The sequence below is a fragment of the Oenanthe melanoleuca genome, linkage group LGE22, assembly GCF_029582105.1.
Source record: "Oenanthe melanoleuca isolate GR-GAL-2019-014 linkage group LGE22, OMel1.0, whole genome shotgun sequence".
Classification (NCBI taxonomy): Eukaryota; Metazoa; Chordata; class Aves; order Passeriformes; family Muscicapidae; genus Oenanthe; species Oenanthe melanoleuca.
In genome coordinates, this window is record NC_079363.1 from 2,382,318 (window position 1) to 2,402,304 (window position 19,987).

Sequence of the window (19,987 nt, forward strand, 5' to 3'; positions counted from 1 at the left end):
TCTCTACATGCACTCAGTGACATCTACCTACACGCAACCCCCAGCGCTGTCCTTGGAGATGCTACAGGCAAGGACACTGCTGTCCATCCACCTCCAGCTGTGCCTGGCCATCCACACGTCCATCTGTCCATCCGTGAGGCTCCGGCCGGTCCCTACGTGCCCTCGGCGTCCCCGTCCGGCTCGGACAGGCGGCGCTCGCCCTGGGCCCAGGAGGCTGCCAGGCTCTCAGCCTTCAGCAGCAGCTTGCAGCCGAGGAAGAGGATGGCAAAGGTGACAGCGAGGCAGAGCACCAGCACCACGGCGATCTGGGCAGCCTCGCTCACCCCCGTGTCCTCACGGGTAGTGTTCATGTCCCCCTCCTCCTCCTCCTCCTCTTCCTCCCGGGAGCCGAGTGTGTGGGTGACAGACGGGGAGGGTTTAAGTGATGTCAGGGACAGTCTTATCCCTCCCTCCCATGGCCCCGCTCACGCTCGCTGGTGCTGGGTGCCCCCCCCCGGCAAGGGGCAGCAGTTTTGCTCCACTCTGGAACCCCCTGTAGGGGTGCAAGGAAGGGGGAGTCACCCCAGCTCCCTCCCTCGGTGCCTTGGGGGGCAGCTGGGGCTGCCCAACGGCCCATTCTGCCTCTCCCCACTGCAGCCACTCAGCCCCATGGCACTAGGGTGCAATGGGGACCCCCAGCTCAGCCCCATGGCTCAGGAGACCCACAGCACCCCCATGCTCAACCCTATGGTCTGAGAGACCATGGAGACCCTCAGCTCAGCTTCACAGCATGGGGGTGCAGTGGGGACCCCAGTTCAGCCCCTTGGTTTTGGATGTGATGGGGACCACCAGCTCAGCCTCAGCATCCACTTTCCCCCTCCCTTGGCCCTCACAGCCAGGACATAACCAGGCTCCATGTGAAAGAAGAAACTTTATTTTTGGGGCAGCTCTGGCCCCCCAGGGACAGAGGTGACACCAGGGGACAGGTGGTGATAAGGGACACGGCCAGCACTGGCTGTGTGGCAGCAAGTGTGCTGCAGAGGGGTGGGGTTCAGGTGTCACCCTGACCCCCAGCACCCTCTGCCAGGCCCCAGCACCACCTGGAGCTGGTGCCACACGTGCCCTGAGGACTCACCCCAGTCATCAGCCAGGCCGGAGCCACTGAACCAGTTCTCCAGGATGGACAAAACCCCACGGCATAAACCAAGGAGCAGCAACCCCTAAATTACAGGCTAGGCCAAGCCAAGCTCCACCCAGAGGCTTTCTGGAGGTGAAGGGATCCAAGCAGAGCTACTGTCCCAAACGCACCACGGGCAGTGGTGGCCCTGCCTGGGTGACACCAGCCCTACAGCGCCAGCGTGTCCTTGATGAGCCGGCGCATGGTGGTGGTGACTGAGGTGCCCAGGGAGTCCGTGATCTGGTAGGAGATCTTGTACAGGTAGGGCTGCACGTCCTTCAGGCTGGTGTCGAAGACGTTGTCCACCTCGGACTGCGTGGGCATCTTGGGCAGGTACTCGTGGCGGTTCATCACCTCCACGATGTTGATGATCTTCTCGCAGAGCTTCTCGCCCACCTTCTCGCGGCAGATCTGCCGCTCCTGCTCGTTCGCCAGGTTCACCACGTTCACCTTGATGGTCCAGAGCTCCCAGGGGATGCACTCGTCCGAGAAGGGCCACCGGGACTTCTTCTTCTGGTAGAACTCCAGGGAGATCTGCCCCATGCCGTCGGAGCCGGAGCCGCGCAGCGCGTCCTGCGTGACACCGCGTGGTTCACGGGGGAACAGGGACTGACTGACCCCTCCTGGCCACAACCCACTGGCTTTTACAGAACCACAGAACATCCTGAGTTGGAAAAGATCCCCCAAGGACCATCCAGTCAAACTCCTGACCCTGCACAGGACACCCCAACAACTCCACCTGTGCCTCAGAGCGTTGTCCAAATGCTCTGGCAGCCTTGGGGCCGTGACAAACTCCTGGGGAGATGTCCCAGTGCCCAATCACCCTCTGGGGGAAGAATCTTTTCCCAATATCCAGCCTACCCCTTCCCTGACACAACTCTACCTGTTCCCTTGGGTGCTGTCACTGTCCCAGGAAGCAGAGATCACAGCTGCCCTAGGGATGAAGCTGATGAATCTCTTCAGCTGAACAGATCTAACACCCTCAGCTGCTCCTTGCATGGCTTCCCCTTAATGCTGCCATTTTCATCCCTGCTGCCCCCTTACCTTGAACTCCCCGACAGCTTTGCGGAGCGCCCGGTCGAGCTCCTCAGAGGAGACGCGGACGTAGGCGAAGTCGATGAAGTCGCAGTCCACGTCCTGGGTGCCCACGGTGCCGATGGAGTAGGTGCCCTCCTTCTTGTAGTGGAACTTGCCGGTGCTGCGGTGCAGCAGGATGGTGTGGAGCACGGCCAGCATGGCCTCCTCCACCTGCCGCCCCTCCACCGACACCTCCAGCACCTCGGCGCGGCAGTTCATGGCGGGGGCGGCGCCGGCGGGGGCACAGCAGCGGCTGCTGGGGGCACAGGAGGGTGGGCAGGGGGTGTTGGTTGCTGCTGGTGTTCCAGACCCCCACAAAAACCTGTGTGGCACTCCTGGCCAGATGTCCTGATTTGAGTCCCCCACATGCCACAGTGTTCCAGGCCCCTCTTAGCCCCACAGAAACCCACATGTCTTGGTTTAAGTCCCTCACATCCCACCTCCCCACACACCTCGCAGAAGCTCGGGGATCCCCACAGGGATCCAGCTGTGCCAGGACGGGCGGGACTCCTCCACAGGGACCCAAATATCCCGGTCTGGTTTCCTCACACCCCAGTACATGCCCGCCCACCTCACAAGGGCTCCGTGGTCCCCGTACAGGCCCCGCAGTGTCCCACAGGGACCCAGATGTCCTGGTTTGAGTCTCTAACAACCCAGAGAAACCCAGACATGGCCTGGTCCCCTCACACACCGGGCAGGTGTCCCAGCCTGGCACACAGGACAGCACACAGGAGTCCTGTCTGGGCTCCGCAATACCCCAGAGGGACCCAAATGCCCTGGTCAGCTCCCCTCAGGAATCCAACAGCCCACAGGTGTCCCGGTACGGGCCCACCCCCGCCTCACAGGGGCCCGGGGCGTCCCGGTTGGGCCCCTAACACACCCCACAGGTCCAGACGTCCCGGCCCGAGCCCACCTCAGTCTCCCACGGAGCGCCCCAGGTTCTCCCCAGGCTCGAGGCCCCGGATCCCCCTCGGTCCCTGGCCCCTCACCCCGGCCCCGGCCCGGACCCCACTCACCGCCCGGGCCCGACCATCTGACGGCACGGAGCAGGGAAGTGGATCATCCCATCTGCGCGGGGGGGTCAGAACACACCACCGGCCATCGTAGCGGCCCTTCCTGCCATGACCACCGTGTTTCATCACTCTGAACTTGATTCCTTTCACATTTTGCCCCTCTGGTGTCGTTCCCATCCTCGGGGTTTCGCCGAGGGTGGAATCGCCATTCCGAGTCCGCGCATTCCCCTCTCCCCGGCCTGGTTCGTTCCCAAGGGGCCATAGAGCTGCAATGTCGCAGCCCAGAGCGGCTCCCCGGCTCTATGGCGCCCCCTGTGCCGGAGGCCCCGCGGCGGTACTGCAGCGGGGCGGGGCGGTGTCCCCCGCTGACCCCGCGGGGACAAGGCGACAACGGCGGGGACACGCTGGGGACACGGGCCACAGGGCCGAGGGGACCACAGGGGCACGAGGGACACCTGATGGGGGACAGAAGGGACACAAGGATATGGGATGGTGGGGCCATGGGGAAATAAGGAAAGGGGGACACAGGACAGACAAAGGGACAGCGTGACACAGAGATGTGGGGGACACAAGGGATACTGAATAAAGGGACATGAAGACTAGGAGACAAAGGGACAGTGAGATGGCTGGATATGGGGATATGGACGGACATGGGAGATGTGGATATGGGGACACAAGGCACAGGGTGCAGTGGAAATAGGGATGTGGGGACTTGGGGGACAAAGGAATGGGGGATGTGTGGACATGGGGACACAGGAATGGGGGATGGATGGACATGGGGACGGAGAGATGCATGGATGCACAGACATGGGGGACATAGGGAATGCGGACGTGGATCTGGCGCAGGCTGCCGTGGGGACACACGGCTTGGTGTAAGCAGCAGCAGGAATGTGGCCATGGCGTGTCACACACCGAGACAGCCGTGGCTGTGCCGTGCAGCCCCGGGAGCGCCGGCGTGGCCGGAGCTGTTTTTATTTGGGAGAGTTCCTGTCCCTCCTGCAGTAGCCCCTGCCAAGGGAACGGGGACAGAGATGGGGACAAGGTGGGCAGAGGACAGCCCTGAGCTGTGGGGAGGGGACAGAGACCTGCGGCACTACCGGAGCAGAGCCGAGCCGAGCCGAGCCGAGCCGAGCCGAGCCGGGCCGGGCCGGGCCGGGCCGGGCCGGGTGCCAACCCCGTGCCCCCCGTGCCCACTGTGTGCAGCTCCGCTGGTGCCCACCCCGACTCCCGCTGGCGGCCCCGCCGTGCGTCAGCGCTGTCCCCGAGGCGGGGGCGGCGGCGGGGGGGACAGAGGGACCCTTGTTGTGTGTCACTGCGGGGCGCCCCCGGCCCCGCTCCTCAATGTGGCCCTTGTTCCGCATCGGCCCTGGGTGTCCCCGCTGATGTTTGCTCCGGGGCCAGGCTGTCCCCAGCAGGAGGAAGGGAAAAAGCCGGGGGACACATCAGCCTCGCGTGTCACCCCCCGTGCCTTGGAACTCTGTCCCCAGCTCCTGGGATCGGGACCCCAAACGCCATCACCCCCCCCCGCCCCGCCCGCCAGGGCTGGCCCTGCCGATGGCCACGTTCCCCAGGAACACGAGCGGGGGACACGGTCACGCTTCCCGGTTATTTTGGGGAGGATAAATCAGGCAGGCGACAGGTGCGGGGCCGCGGCAGCCGCCGCCGCGGGGGTGAGTGACGGTTCAAGGGCAGCGGCGTGGGCAACGTGCGGCTCTGGAGCGCCGGCTGTCCCCGGCTCCGACTGTCCCCGGCTCCGACTGTCCCCGGCTCCGGCTGTCCCCGGCTCTAGAGCCCCGGCTGTCCCCGGCTCCGGCTGTCCCGGCTCTAGAGCCCCGGCTGTCCCCGGCTCCGGCTGTCCCCGGCTCTAGAGCCCCGGCTGTCCCCGGCTCCGGCATTCCCCAGCTCTAGAGCCCCGGCTGTCCCCAGCTCCGGCTGTCCCCAGCTGTCCCCAGATCCACCAGCCCGGCTGTCCACAGCTCTGGCTCTGGAGCTCCAGCTGTCCCCGGCTCCATCTCCCCGGGACTGTTTTCTCCCCAGCTCCTTCATCCTGTTTTTATGCAGCCCAAGCGTCCCAGCTGCCCCCAGCTCTCGGACGCTGTCCGAGCCCCCGCTGTCCCCAGCTCCGGTGCCCAGCTCCGGCTGTCCCAGCTCCAGTGTCCTGTTCATTCCCAGCTCCACCCCTCCGGCTCTCCCCTTCCCCGGAGTTCTGGCTGCCCCCAGCTCCAACACCCCCGCTCTCCCCAGCTCCAGCATCCCGTTTTTCCCCGTCTCCAGCGTTTCCAGCTCCCCAGCTGCCCCCCGCCCCTTTGCTCTGTCCCCGCTTCCCAATCCCCGAATATTAATTAATTAAAGGGGAACACAAGGGACAAAGGTCCCACCCAGCGGCTCTCACTGTACGTACAAGTTTATATACAGAAAGTGGCCAAAAAGAGGGAAACCCAGAAAAATATATATAAAGGGGAAGGGGCCGAGGTTGAGGGGGCCGGAGCCACCCCTCAGCCGCGCCCCCCACTCTGTACAGGACCCGGCCGGCGCTATTTACATCAGGGGCGTTTTTACAGGGGAAGGAGGCACCGCGCCGGCGATGCCCCCGGGGCAGACGGCACCGGGGCTGCTCTGTCGCTGTGCCCTGGGCCGTGAAGGCACATGAGGCACCTGCAAGGGTGCCCCCAAGAAGACTCAGGCATCTGAGGGGGGATCCAGATACCCTGGGAGTGATCCAAAGGGGATCCCAGGCATCCCTGGAGTGATGCAGGGGTGGTCCCAGGCATCCCAGGAGTGATCTAGAGGTGCCCAGGGGGTCCCAGGCATCCTGTGGGTGACTCGAGGGGGGGTTCCAGGCATTCTGAGGATGATCCAGGGGTGTACATAAAATCTTGGGGATGGCCCAGGGGGGTCCCAGGTGTCCCAGAGGTCATTCAGGAGTCCACAGGGAGGTCCTGGGCATCCCAGGACTGATCCAGGAGTGACCAGAGGGGTTCCAGGCATCCTGGGAGTGATCCAGAGATGCCCAAGTAGTTTCTGGGCATTCTGAGGGTCACCCAGGGGGGTCCCAAACATCCCAAGGTTGATCTAGGGGTACCAGGGGATGTTCCAGGCATCCCAGGGGTTACCCAGGCATGCCCAGGTGTTCCCAGGCATCCTCGGACTGAACCAGGGTTGCCCAGGGCGGGTCCCAGCTGTCTCCAGGCAGGTCAGGGCCTCATGGCAGCCCCTTGCCCGGGACTCAGAAAGGCAGAGTGTCCATGAAGATCTTGTCCACGATGGGCGGTGGCGGCACCAGGTCCTCCAGCTTGAGGTAGAAGATGCGCTGGAGGCCCTGGGTGCAGAGGCTGCGCAGCTCTGGCAGCTTCCCCAGCAGCTTGGAGAGGCAGCTGGAGCGCCCGGGCTCAGCCCCTGCAGCTGCCACGTGGTCCTTGAGGCAGCCCACGATGCGGTTCTGCAGCTCCTCCACCCGCTTGGGCTCCTTCAGCCCGTGCCGGTCTGGGAAACACGCAGGGTGTGGGACGTGGTGGCAGACACAAGGTGGGGATGGGGACAGCAACGGGCCTGGAGCTGGGGGGTCTCACCTGTGATGATGACGAGGGCAGCAAGGCAGGAGAAGGAGGGGACGTCGACGCTCATGCGGTGCAGGCTCTGGGAGAACTCGAGGATGGCGTCAATCCACTCCCCGAAGCCACGCACGCACTGCTGCCGGTGCAGCACCACCCCGTTGCAGAAGATGAGTTTCCCTTCCTCTGGCTTAGAGCTGCCAGCAGAAATTGAGGCGTCACCAACCCAGGTGCCACCAATCCAGGTGTCACCAACCCAGGTGCCACCAATCCAGGTGTCACCCCCAGCACACCTCGGGCTCCCCCACTCCGCGCTGCCCCAGGGCTCACCGGTAGGCCAGGCGCAGGATGAAGAGCTCCAGGAAGGCTGACTCCAGCAGAAGGTCCTGGTCCTCCTTGGGCAGCTCGGTGAATCCCTGGATCTTCTCAGCCCACTTGCGGATGACGTCCATGGAGCCAGTGAGCAGGTCATAGAACTGCTGCACGTCCACTGAGTCCTCCTTCTCAAACGGGCACGGTGCTGACTCCTGGAACTGGGACAGCAATGGGTCAGCACTGGGATGGGCATGGGCCAGGAGCTAGGACAGGGGTGGATCAGGGATTGGGGTGGGATTAGGATCTGGGATGAAGACGGGTGAGGAACTGGGATGGGATCAGGATCTGAGATGGGGACAGGTCAGGAACTGACAAAGGTTGGATCAGGAGCAGGGACAAGGTTGGATCAGGAACTGGGATGGGGACAGGATCAGGATCTGGGATGGGACGGGATGGGATGGGTTGGGGATGGGAGAGGAACTAGGACAGGGATGGCCAGGATCTGATCCCAGCCCTGGCACAGCCCTGGGCAGGGCATGGAGTGGCAGCAGACCCTACCTTGGAGTAGTCGAGCTTGGTGGCGCTGGGGATGGAGTCGATGTGTGCCCGCACCAGCGAGGTGATGAGGCTGACTGGGGACGCGTCTGGCGGCTGCTTGGGCTTGGAGGGGAGACGGCCCCGCCGCCCCTTCAGGCTGTCAGTCCGGACCACTGTGATTGGGGTTTGCAGTGAGTGTCTGTCCCCAGTGCAGCCAGAGAGGCTGCAGAGTGGGGTCTCCCCACTCCTGCCGGGTACCCCCTACCCGGGATGGGACCCTGGTACCTTCTTTGACCATGCCCACGGCCAGGCACTTCTGGAAGCGGCAGAACTGGCAGCGGTTCCTGCGCCGCTTGTCCACAGGGCAATCCTTGTTGGCCAGGCAGATGTACTTGGCATTCTTCTGCACTGTGCGCTGCGGGTGGGGAAGGAGCGGCCGAGCTCAGCCCGGGGCGCCGGGCTCCAAACAAAAGCCCTTCTGTCCTCCCCTGCCTCCCGCTCCAGCCCAGCATCCGGCTCCATGTCCGTGGGGAGGGCTCCAACCGCGCTCCCTGCCCTGCCCCTCCCCGGGGCACCCCGCAGCATCCTCCTGCCGCCGCAAAGCACTGTGGGAACATCCCGGCACACCTGATGACGCGGGGGGCCCCCTTACCTTGAAGAAGCCCTTGCAGCCCTCGCAGGTGCGCACGCCGTAGTGCTGGCAGGAGGCGTTGTCCCCGCAGACGGCGCAGCGGCCCTCGCCCGCCCCGGGGCCGCGCACTTTGCTGGGCGCCAGCGCCGGCCCCTCCAGCAGCGGCGAGCTGGGGGCCAGGGGCAGCCCCGCGAACCCCCTGGGAGGACCTTGGCTCGTGGGGAACGCGTCCGTGTCCAGCAGCCGTGGGTCCATGCGGGGAGAGAGGCCCGGCTGCCCCTTCAGGCTTGCAGGGGACCCAGCAGGGCTGGGGGCTGGGGGGCCGAAGGCGAAGAAGGGGGGCTGCGACCCCCCGCCCTTGGCTGGCTCAGCCCAGGGCTGCCCACCCTCGTAGTTCGGCAGCGGTGAGTACGGCCCGAAGGAGCCCTCCCAGCCGGGGGCTTGCGGGGGCTGGAAGCCCGGCGTGGCGGGCGAGGGGATGGAGCAGGGGCTCCCGTAGCAGTCCGAGCCGCTGGAGGACAGCGTCTCGTCCGGCTGCCCACCGAAGGCGCTGGGGTAGCAGCCGTACACCTGGAAGTCCTCCAGCTTGAAGGCGGTGGCGGCGCTGGTCTGGCCGCTCGCTGGCAGCTGGTAGAGGAAGGCGTCGAACTCGCCGGCGTAGCTCTCCATGAAGGTGCTGAAGCTGGGCAGGGCGGGGGCGGCCGCCAGGTCGGCTCCAGCCACTTCCATGGGGAATCGGCCGCCCTCGGGGCTGAGCAGCTCGGCCGGGCAGCGCTCGCAGGGGCCGGCGCCCGTGGTGCTGCACTGTGCCTGGATGCAGGGCATCTCTGCGGGGAGAGAGGGGCGTCAGAGGGGACCCCGATACCGCCCCTCATCCGGGCAGAGGATGGAGACGGGGTGGGAACCATGGGAAATTCCCCGGAATTCTCTTTGTGCTGGAACGGGACCCCCATAGCCACCGGCTGCCTGGTGGCGGCCACCGCTGCCCCTGGGAAAGGTCACGGCGCAGCCAATGGGTGCAAAGGACATTCCCCAAAACGCTGGCTTAGCAAAAGCCCCCGAAAGGGAAGGAGGGAGGAATGTGGCCAGCGGATTCCCAAGCCCTAGGGCTGGCCAAGAGAAGCCAGAGTCGGGGCTGAACTAGGATCTGAGGATCCCACTTCCCCCCGTAGTCCCTTTTGGGGCTTTTTGGGAACGTCAGTGCAGGGAGATGAGGGGGAGAGAAGCCCACCCTCTGCCCCTGGAGATCCCCGGGGCTGTGCACGGATCTGGTGAGACCTAAGAGCCCCATATCCAGCTGAAAGCCAAGCCAGAAGTGACCCCAATGGCAAGATGATAATGTAATTCATCTCGCAGACCTTTAAAGGTCACGCTGCACTGGCCCCCGGCCACGGTGCTGGCACGGCCCTGCAGCCAGAGCCCCCGGATTCCCCCAGCCAAATCTGGGCAGCTCTCTCGGGCACCAAGAAAGCCGACACCAGCCAGGAGCTGGGTTTAAAAATACCCAGCGTGGGTCCAGCTCTGGCACCCACGGGAGGGCACCAGCCCTCAGCCTCCTGCTGGTGTCCCTGTGGGTTCAGAGGGGACAGTGACCCCTCAGCTGCCTCCTGTCCCCGAATGAAGCCGAGGGGACCTGAGGCTGTGCTGGGGACACGGCCCCGGGGGGCACTGTCTCTGCCAGTGGGAGTTTTTCTGGGCTACGTGAGAATCCTGGCAGATGCAAAGCCTCGACCCATCCTGCGGTCCCGCTTGTCTGAATCCTTTTTCTCTCACCCACTCGCTGACAGCACTTGGGGTCCCCTCTGCTCTGTGCCCCCAGGGACCGGGCACAGATTCCCGCAGCAGCCCCCGCGCTGCCCACGGCCGGGCTCTATTTGCAGATTCCTCCTTTGGGAGCGCAGGCAGCTGCCTGTGCCCAGCCCGGAGGCTGCTGCCTGCACGGGCGGGTGGCAGCCGCTGGCACCGGGCCCCGGGGCCGCGGGCGGGCGAGAGCAGCCGGTGGCACCGGGGGTGGCTAACGCTGCCCACATCCCTGCCGGCACCTGCTGCCCGGTAATGCCGCAGCGGCTGCTGCCAGCCCCACGTGGGCAGCGGGGGATTGTCTGCGTCCTGCACATCCCTGTCTCCACTGCCCGGTCCTGGTGCTGCCCGCACGTCCCTGCTCGCCAGGCCGGGTTCCCGGCGCTGCCCGCATGCTCCTGCCTGCCCCGCTGTGCCCACTGCGGTTCCGTGACCACTCTGCTCCGGGATCCCGGGGTGATGCCCGGGATGGGGTGACTCTGCCCCCCGCAACCCCCAGAGATGGGGATTTCCTGCACATGCACTGGCCCCTGTTGGGGTGCCGCGATGGGGGAACCAGCCCGGTCCCCCGTGGCCCAAGTAGCGGCTCCCGGTGCTGCGCAGCTCCTCACGGAGGAGTGGGTGGTGTCGGGCTTTTCCCGGGACCTCTCTCTTTGCGCGACCCCCGGCTCTTCCCGGTGCTGCCGGGACTCCTGATCCAGTTCCTCCCGGTGCCACCGGGACGCCCCATCCCGTGCACCTCCCAGCGCCACGCGGGACGCCCACTCGGTTCCCCCCGGTGCCACAGGATACCCACAAGGGACAGTCCCGCACAGCGCACACCGCCCGGTCCCTTCCACTGAGACCCCCGACTCTCGCCGGTGGCACCGGGAGTTCCTCCCACGGCGCCCTTCGGACACGCGAGCCCCGTCGCCACCGGGACGCGCGACCCGGTTGCCCGTGGTGCTACAGGACCACCCCACCACATCCACCTTGCAGGATCCCCGCTGCACCGGTGCCACCGGGATGCCCGACCCAGAAATCCTTGGCGACATCTGACACTCCCGATCAATCCCTCCCGGGACAACGACTCCCGTTCCCCCGGTGCCACTGGGACACTCCACGCCGTTGCACCTCCCGGTGCGCGCATTCCGCCCCCGCTGCCATCGCCACCCCCTGCCCCCGGTGCCCCCCGCCTGCTCCCCGCATCCCGGTGCCGCCCGTACCCGGGTGCCGGCGCGGCGGCGCTCCGGTTCCTGCTCCTGCCACGGCCGCTCCGCGGGCTCCGCCGGGCTCCGGCCCCGCCACTACTTTCTCTTAAGCACTCGGTGACGCGCGGGGCGGCGCGGGGCCGGTGACGCACGGGGGGGGCGGCCCCGGCGGGGGCGCGGCCGTGACGCACGCGGGGTTCCATTGACGCACCCGCGGCCCCGGCTAAAAATACCCCCGCGGCCCCGGCTAAAAATAGCTCGGGCGCCCCTCGCTTCCCCACATATCCCCCCCGGGGCTCCGGGGGCCGCCGGAGGGGGGGAGGGAGGCCCCGGTGTCAGGGGTATCCCCGGTGTCCCCAGGGCCGGTGCCCCTTCGGCATCCGCGGTGTCTCCTCGCTGCTGCTACCCCGGGCGTCCCCCGGTGCCTCCCTCCCCGGTGCGCTCTTGCTGCCGCTGTTTCCGGTGTCCCCTCCTTGCTGGTACTCCGGTGCGCCCACCCCCGATGCCCCCTCGGTGCTGGCATCACTTAAGTCGCCATCCCCGGTAGCCTCTCGGTGCCGGTATCCCCGGTAGCCTCTCGGTGCCGGTATCCCCGGTGTCCCCTCGGTGCCGGTACCCTGGTGCCCCCATTCTCGGTGCCCTCTCGGTGCCTGTATCTCCGGTACCGTTATCCCCGGTGTCCCCTCAGTGTTGGCATCCCCGGAGCCCCCTCGGTGTCCACTCCCGGTGTCCCCCCGATGCCGCTCTCCCCGGTACACCCGTACCCCCGGTGCCGCTATGCCCATCGGGCTATCTCCGGTGCTCAGGGGCTCCGGTACCCCCGGTCTCCTCCCGCTCGGTGCCGGGTGCGGGGGGAGTGACGCGGGGTCCCGCCCCCGCCCGGTCCCCGCGGGGAGCCCCTGGCCGGGGCGATGGAAAGAGCGGCGGCTGCTGGCGGGCGCCGGCGCCGGGAACAGCGCCCGCGGGCTGGAAAGATGAGCTCAGCCCGTGCGGGGCCGGCCCGGGCCCGCGGGACAGCGAAGGGTGAGCGGAAGGGACCCAGAACTCCGCAGGACCCTTCGGTGCCACGCCGGTACCGCCTCAATGCCCTCCGGTACCATCCCGGTGCCATTCGGTAGCACCCCAGTACCTCCCGTGGTACCCTCCGGTAGCGCCCCGCAGCTTCCCAGCCGGTACCACCCCGGTACTCCCTCGGTATCTTCTGGTACCAAGCCCATAGGCTTCGGTACCAGGTCGGTTCCTTGCGGTACCCGCCGGTATTCGCTCCTGGGGACAACCGGGGGTCTCGGGGACCTGTCCCGCTGTGCCCTGGGTTGGCAGCGCCGTTAGTGCTGCCTCGACAGTGCCCCTGCAGCGACAGAGACCCCGGCCCGGTCCCACCGGGGACTGGAGCCACCCTGGGGCCCCGGGGCTGCCGGGATCGCCGGTACCGGGACCCCGCCTGGCCTCACGGAACGCCCGGCCCCGTGAGGATCAGAGGGAACGGGGGCAGGCGGATACCGGAGGGGCCCGGAGGGCGCTGGGGGTACCGGAGGTGGTGGAGGCACCGTCGCTGTCTCCTCCCGTGGCCGTTACCTCACTCCGGCCCCGCTTCTCACCCGCCCCCGACGGGGTTCCGTGACATCACACATGCCCGCTGACGTCACACATGGTCACTGACGTCTCGGGGATCCCGCGGCACCGCCGGGGTCTCCCCCAGAGGGATCCCCCGGGCCCGGCGGGACCTGCGGGGGTCCCTGCAACACGCGACGAGGGTGTTGCGACACCCGGGACAGTCAGACTGGGGGGTCCCAGAGCTGCCGGGGGTCTCAAAGCCCCCGGGGGCGCGGAGCGCGGTGGCTGCAGCCCCCCGTGTCCTCGCTCGGTGGCGGCGTTACCGGGGACAGGAGGGTGACACCGGCAGCCCCCGCACCCGGGATTAGCTGTACCCCGGGAGAGGTCGTGGGGACTGCGGCGGATTCGGGGGAGGAAACCCGAGCTCAGCCACCCCGCAAGGCCACGGGGGTGCAGGGGGGGACCCCTGTTCACAAAAGCTCCACCCTGACACCCGGGTGGGGACCCGGGGATGCGATGGGCCCCAGGCAGCCCTTGCCGAGCCCCAGGGTGGGCGTTGGGGCTCGCAGGGTGCCCGTGACCGGCGATCAGCCGGTGCCCACGGCTGGCGCTGGCTCCCTGCCCCGGGCCTATATTTATCGGTAATGACAGGCTGCTCCGGGGCGTTCCCGGCCCCAACCCCGCCGCCTCGGCCCCCCGGCCCTGCCCAGCTCAGCCGGTGCCACGCGTGACCCCGCTGTCCCACGGCCACCTGCCCCTTTCCAGGCACACGCAGCCCCAGGTCGGGGCTATAAAAAGCTCAGCGTGGGGTGGCAGCTGCGACGGGGGGTCCCGTGATGGCTTTGACAGGAACGGGGTGCTCCGACCCTGGCAGCACGCGGGAGGATGCCGAGACCCGCCGGGGCCACGGGAGCCAGACCATAAATGTCCAGCACGGAGCCGTCCTGGAACGGGGACAGGGCACGAAAGTGCGGGGAGCCAGCTGAGCCCCCTTCCAGGGACACACAGACCCCCTCAGTTCTCACCCCCGGATCTCCAGGATCCCCTGGGGGGACAGGGAGGGGAAGGCGGGAGCTGGAGTCCCCAAACATGAGACAGCCCGGCCAGAGAGGCGACCGAGACACGGAGCGGAGGGCTGGGGGCTCCCGGTGCCCCACGGAGCCCGTGTGGAAGGGAATCCCCGCACACACCGTGCTGCAGCAGCCCCGCAGCGCTTGGGGGGGCTTTGTGTCCCCCAATCCTCCGGATGCTGCTCCGGTGGCTCTGGGGGACACTGAGGCAGGTGGTGCGGGGACCCCAGTGCCCGTCCTGCGTGGGCACCGTGTCCCCCGCAGGCGGAAGGGCTCGGGGTGGGTCCCGCTTCCCGCCGGCTGCCGGAGGAAACGGGGCAGGAAGGGCCTGGCCGGGGCCCCGCGGAGCCGGGACGCGGCCGCCGGCACCGGGGGCTGCAGCAGGCGGGGGGCACGGGGGGTCCCCGAGAGCTCACTCGGGTCCACGGTGACATCAGTTGGCTCAAGGGGGCAGCGTGGGGGCTCAGCCCCCCCATCCTGGGGCTCCGTCCCCGCTCAGTCACAGCCACACATCGCTGCAAATCGTCTCTGTATTGGCGAGCGCTGACCCGGTACAACAGCCCGGGGGGAGCAGGGGCGGGACCCCCAGAGCCCCCCAGCCTGGGGAGTGCGGGGCTCCCCCGGTGCTCCCCTCCTGGGAGCAGCGACAGCTCCGTGAGCCGCTTCAGGAGGGTCCTCACGTCTGTCCGTCGGTGCTGTGTCCGTCCCTCACAGCGTCACGATCCCCACGGCCCGGGGGGGCCAACCCAAACCTCCTTCCTGCAGCCCCCAGGGATGGGGGCCGGGGGAATGAAGCCCCTTGCAATAAATAAATAAATAGTCCTGGGGGGCTGCCGGCTAAAGGTGACTCTCCTCCTCCTCCAGCGCCCGGTTCAGACCCGGGATGAACTTGAGCAGCCGCCGGCGGAAGCTGCTGTGTCGGCTCTTGCGGGGGGCGGCCGCCCCCTCCCCAGGGTCCCCGGCCCGAGCCCAGAGCCGCCCCGCAGCCCCCGGGCCCCCCGCACACTTGAGGCTGGCGCTGCGGGCCAGCGCGGGGCGGGGGCGCGGCGGGGGGGGCGCGGGACCCCCGCTGTCCTCATCCTTGTCCTTGTCCCCATCCTTGTCCCCATCCAAGGAGCTGGAAGAGGCGAAGACGCAGGTCTGGTACAGGGAATCATCGCTGCCGCTGGCACGGGAGGAGCCCCCCGGCAGCCCCTCCCCCTGCAGGCACCAGCGGATGGACTCCAGCGTGTCGTAGATGCTGGGGTCCTTGGCCACCACACCTGAAGGGAGACACGGGGGTGTCAGGGGGGGCCCCAAAACCCTCCCGCCAGCCCCCCCAGCCCCCACTCACCCCGCACCAGCCGCTGCTCCTGCACCATCAGCGAGCGGAACTCCCCCCACTTCTCATAGAGGGTTTGCTGTGGGGGGAGGGTGAGGGGGTGAGGACCCTGGTGAGGACCCTGGTGAGGGGTCCCCACCCCCCACGACCCCTCCCAGCCCCTGCTCACCTTCAGGTACTGCAGCCGGGCCTCCAGCTCGGCCCTGCGGATGGACGTCCCGTAGAGCGTGTCCAGCCTGTGGGTCAGAGCTGTCAGCCCTGGGGTGCTGCAGCCTCCGGGGACCCCTCCCAGCCCTGGGGGGCTGCAGCCTCCCGAGTCCCCCTCCCAGCACTGGGGGGGCTGCAGCCTCCGGGCCCCCTCCCAGCCCTGGGGGGCTGCAGCCTCCTGGACCTCCTGTCAGCACTGGGGGGCTGCAGCCTCCTAGACCTCCTGTCAGCACTGGGGGGCTGCAGCCTCCTGGACCTCCTGTCAGCACTGGGGGGCTGCAGCCTCCCGGGTCCCCTCCCAGCCCTGGGGGGCTGCAGCCTCCGGGCCCCCCTGCACCCCCCAGCTCACCGCAGCACATTCCCCGAGCTCTTGATGATCTCCACGATCTCCCGGTGCCGGATGCCCTCCACGTTGAGCCCGTTCACCCCCGTGATGGTGTCCCCTAGAGCACAGGGGGTGCACACGGGTTCAGGGGGGCTGTCCCCACTGCTGGGGCCCCCCCTGGCTCCCCCAGGATGTGCTCACCAGCCTTGAGCCCCGCGGCCTCGGCCGGGCTCCCGTCGTGCACGCGGCACACGAAGGTGAACATCTCCACGCTGTTCCTGTCCTGGTGGTGCAGCCCGTAGGTCTGGAATGGGGGGTCTGGTGAGGGGCACGGGGACACCCCCAGGAGCCCCCCAGCAGCAGCCACGGGGCAGCAATCACAGTGTTTAAGTGCTGCTGGGCGAGGTGGGGCAGCAGCCCCCCAGAGGGGTCTTGCCCTGGTGGCTGCAGCCCAGGGTTCCTCCCTGGGGAGGTTCAGTAACACGGCATCTCTGTCACCGCTAAAAATAACCCCCAGCTCAGAGACAACTTAAAAATACCCTCCATGCAAAGCAAGGTGCGGGTTGGAAGGGTGGGGAGCAGGGCCAGGCTCAGCTCGGCTCAGCACCCACCTGGATCTCGAAGCCGAAAGACTCCTCTGCCTTCTTCTCCAGAGTCACCACCCTCCTGGGGGACACAGGGGTCAGGGGCAAGGCAGAGCCCCAGGCACACCCAAAACCGCCTGTGCAAACCTTGGGCTCTTCTCAAAATGCTGCTTCAGGGTCCCCAAGGACAGGACACCTCTCCCCGAGATGGGATTTCCCCCCTGACCCCAGGGAACCTCCCCAGTTTGCCTTGGCCAGTTGATCCTGTGGGTGCCAGGCAGGATCCCCACAGGGTCTGGGGGTGTCTGAGCCCACCAGGAGCTGTGACCCCCTCACTGCTCTCACCTGCTGCAGGTTCCCCCATAAAAACCCCCTCCTTTCCAGCCCTCCTGGAGTATCCAGAGTGGAACAACATCCCAGGGCCAAGCTCCAGCCCTCTGGGACAGAAAACCAGCCCCACTCCAGCGCCCCCAGTCCCTACCTGTGCTCCTCTGGGGACTGGCTCGGGGATGCCCACTTGAGCCCCGTGTCCTGCGGCAAAGGAAGAGCCATCAGCGGGGACAGCCGAGGGGACATCCCCCACCACAGCCAGAACGCCGTGTCCCACAGCACAGCACCACCCCCGGGGCAGCGCCGTGCCAAGCAGCAGCGGTGCCCCCCGGCTGGCCGGGCATAACGGGGCTTTGATGGGCTCAAAGGGACCCTCAGAGCCGCCCCAGCTCGCCCCACGCGCCGACGTCACCCGCGCCGCGCCCGCCCAGGGCACAGAGGGGCCCTGTTGTGGTCACAGTCGGGTTTTTTCATGTAAAATCCACCCCCCCTGCCCGGACAATGTCGCTGTTGTGGCAGGCGCAGAGGCGTGGGCGGGTGGAGGGACAGGCCGGGCAGGACAGGACCCTCACTGCAGGGCAGGAGGTGACAGCGCTGTCCCCAAATGCCCCTCTGAGGCTGCAGGGCTCTGGCAGTCCTGCCACCATGAGCTGTCCCTTGAGAGTGGCACATGGCACGTCCTGGTGGCAGCCGGGTTCCCTGTGTGCTCTGCCACAGGGGTGCCACCGGCCCCGCAGGTGTCACCAGACAGTGACTGACGGTCCCCAACGCACCCACGGGTGCAAAACCACCAGAACTGGGTGTGTTCGCCAAAGGGAAAGTTGCTGCCTGTCACGCTGGGCCCCACGTCACTACAGGGACGGGAAGGTGACGTCCCAGACCCCTCAGGGACACGTCTGGAGGTGGCCTTGGCTGGGGAGCAGGAGCCAGGCCATGGTGCATATCTGGGCTGTGGCAGAGCAGCCCGGAGGCCACTTCTGCTCCGGATGTCGGCTCCGCTCTCGCTTCCCCACAGCGCTCAGGAAGCTCCACGGGGCCGGGGGGAGCAGCAGGGCGGTGTCGGTCCCAGCGCCACCACAGAGGGGCTTTTCCAGGGGCTATTCCACCAAACCAGAGCCGGGGCACTCTGTGACCTGCCTCCTACCAGAGCCGGGGTGCTGGGGTACCCTTCTCCCTTCTACAGGGCCGTGGGGTCACGCCTGTCCCAGTGACAGAGCCACGTCCTGTGGGGTGGGGGTCTGGCCCTGCGCCCTGAAAGCTGCAGGGCAGGACATGGAGAGGGACCAGGACAGGATGTGGGGGCTTGGGGGGACACTGGGAAGGGGAATAAGGACGATACCTGGAAGGAGGAAACTGAACATGGACGTGGGGCTTGAGGGGAGAACCAGGGTGGGGGTACAGGGGTAAAACCGGGGCAGGACACGGGCAGGATCCGGGACAGGATGTGACGCCTGGAGGGGACAACATGGAGCGGGACGGGGACACTGGGAAGATGCTGCGGAAGGATGGGACGGGGGAGAAGAGATGCTGGGGCAGGACAAGAGCCTGGGGGCGGCCACCGGGGCAGGATCGGGACACCGGGGCGGGATGGGGACACGAGGAAACTTGGGCGGACCCCGGGGCAGGAGGAGCCGGAGGAGCAGAGCCGCAGGGCGCGGGCAGCAGCGGCCGGGCAGGACGGGACGGGACGGGGACACGGCGCAGCCCCGCTCCCCCCCAGCCCGTTACCGCTACCCCGGTTCCCCCTCCGGTCCCGGTGCACAACCGGGGGCACCGGGGCGGCCCCGCGCTCCCCCCGCAGCCCTACCTTGCGCACGCGGGGCAGGGTCCCGCCGGCCGCCGCCAGCGCTCGGTAGAGCTCGGCGGGCCCGGGGCTCTCCGGGGCCGCCGCCGGTGCCGCATCCTCCTTCGGCCGGAGCCGCCGCCGCCGCCGCCGCCGCAGGGTCATGGCCGGGCCGGGCCGTCCCGGGAGCCGCTATATGGACCCTGGGGGCGGGGATGGCGCGGGACGCGCCCCTTTTGGAGCCAAACCGCACCCACTGGGGCGTTAAAGTGGTGGAGAGGGACCACGCCCCGTGTCCGGCCGTGTCCGGCATCGCTCGGCCCCGGCCCTGAGTCCGGACACGTGGAGATCCAGTGGGGGGTCCAGGGTGAGGGTCCGGCTCGGGACCCCTTGGAGATCCAGTGGGGGGTCCAGGGTGAGGGTCCTGCTCGGGGACCCTGTGGGTGCCCGGTGGGGGGGTCCAGCGCAGGGGTGCAATGGGTGGGGTCCCAATGCGGGTTCCTGCGAAGGGATCCCGTGGGGATCCAGGGGAGAGGTTCCACCTCCGGTCCAGCTCGGTGACCTCTGGGGGTCCAGAATGGGGGTCCATGATGGGGGTCCAGAGCAGGGTCCTGCTCAGGGCGGGGGGTTCCTGCGTGGGCTCAGCCTCAGGGACCGCGCGGGGTTCAGCGTGGCGCTCTGGGTGTTTCTGTGGGGCAGTAGGACCCTGGGGGAGGCGGTGTCCCGAGCGTTCAGGGTGGGATGCTGCTGGGAACGTCACCCAGAGGCTCCCAGGGATGATTGGGGACAAAGCGGTGACTTTCCGGGAGCAGAAGCAATGCCGGGCTCTGCTGCCCCCCGACAGCTGCCGCCACCTCATTTGGGATTTAACGGGAGGCAGGAGCTGGGGCAGGGGCGGTCACAGCCCCCGGCCCGGCTCCCAGCGGGGCAGCCCGAGGGATTTTAGCTGCTCCTGCACGGCCTGTGCCGCGCCGAGCCGGGACACGGAGGGAAGAACAATTCCCGGAGGCGGCCGCGGACACCGCGCGGCTCCGGCAGCTCCTCGTTGCGCCCCGGCGGGAGGCAGCGGGAATTTTCCAGCCGGAGTTGAGAGTTTTGCCCAAATGTTTGTTTAAAATTTGCCAAAAAAAATGAAGATCGTAACAATCCCGCTGGCGTTCCACCCAAACCTCCCGCCCACAGCCTGGCCAAGTTTGCTGCAGGAGCAGAGCTGCTCCGGGCTGGGGAAAGGATGGGATGGAGCCCAACACCGATCCTGAGTCACCGAACCGCTGGGAATGAAGAGGAACACCCCACCGTGTTCCCAAAATCTGTAACGACTTGGCCCCTCAGCTGCAGCCACCCCGGGCTGATTTCCTAGAGGAGCAGACAGGTTTTACTTAATAATTCCCCATGTTCTCATCCCACTGCTGCCCACGTTGCCAGGATGGGGCTGGATTTTCCTGGGGACCACAGCAGGAGCTTCAGACAAAGCTGGAACGAGGAAGGACAAGCCCAGATGGTGCCTCCCCCTCCCCACCTTGTCTGAGCCCGGGGGACCCCA

The 19,987-nt window shown here is 67.4% G+C and overlaps 3 protein-coding genes across 5 annotated transcripts; all 3 read right to left on the minus strand.

The window, feature by feature from the left end:
• Positions 1-891: 891 nt before the first annotated feature.
• ATG101 (autophagy related 101) lies at positions 892-3,514 on the minus strand. 3 transcript variants are annotated; one of them, XM_056515085.1, is made up of 3 exons: positions 3,250-3,514; positions 2,201-2,489; positions 892-1,729 (listed from the first exon to the last, which is right to left on the minus strand). In XM_056515085.1, the coding sequence occupies exons 1-3, from the start codon at positions 3,294-3,296 to the stop codon at positions 1,325-1,327; spliced, it is 741 nt and encodes a 246-aa protein (XP_056371060.1). In that variant the 5' UTR covers positions 3,297-3,514; the 3' UTR covers positions 892-1,324. The 3 variants fall into 3 exon arrangements, with proteins under 3 accessions (XP_056371060.1, XP_056371061.1, XP_056371062.1); XM_056515086.1 differs by having other exon boundaries at positions 2,201-2,486; positions 3,250-3,503; XM_056515087.1 differs by lacking the exon at positions 3,250-3,514 and adding an exon at positions 3,147-3,245 and having other exon boundaries at positions 2,201-2,486.
• Positions 3,515-5,632: 2,118 nt separating this feature from the next.
• NR4A1 (nuclear receptor subfamily 4 group A member 1) lies at positions 5,633-11,465 on the minus strand. Its single transcript, XM_056515072.1, has 7 exons — positions 11,286-11,465; positions 8,302-9,107; positions 7,935-8,064; positions 7,671-7,822; positions 7,128-7,330; positions 6,816-6,994; positions 5,633-6,729 (listed from the first exon to the last, which is right to left on the minus strand). Exons 2-7 carry the CDS (start codon positions 9,103-9,105, stop codon positions 6,473-6,475), a joined length of 1,725 nt encoding a protein of 574 aa, XP_056371047.1. The 5' UTR covers positions 9,106-9,107; positions 11,286-11,465; the 3' UTR covers positions 5,633-6,472.
• Positions 11,466-14,406: 2,941 nt separating this feature from the next.
• Positions 14,407-18,609, minus strand: TAMALIN (trafficking regulator and scaffold protein tamalin). Its single transcript, XM_056515083.1, has 8 exons — positions 18,469-18,609; positions 16,813-16,862; positions 16,359-16,413; positions 15,949-16,051; positions 15,772-15,865; positions 15,385-15,451; positions 15,228-15,294; positions 14,407-15,156 (listed from the first exon to the last, which is right to left on the minus strand). The coding sequence occupies exons 1-8, from the start codon at positions 18,607-18,609 to the stop codon at positions 14,732-14,734; spliced, it is 1,002 nt and encodes a 333-aa protein (XP_056371058.1). The 3' UTR covers positions 14,407-14,731.
• Positions 18,610-19,987: the final 1,378 nt, after the last annotated feature.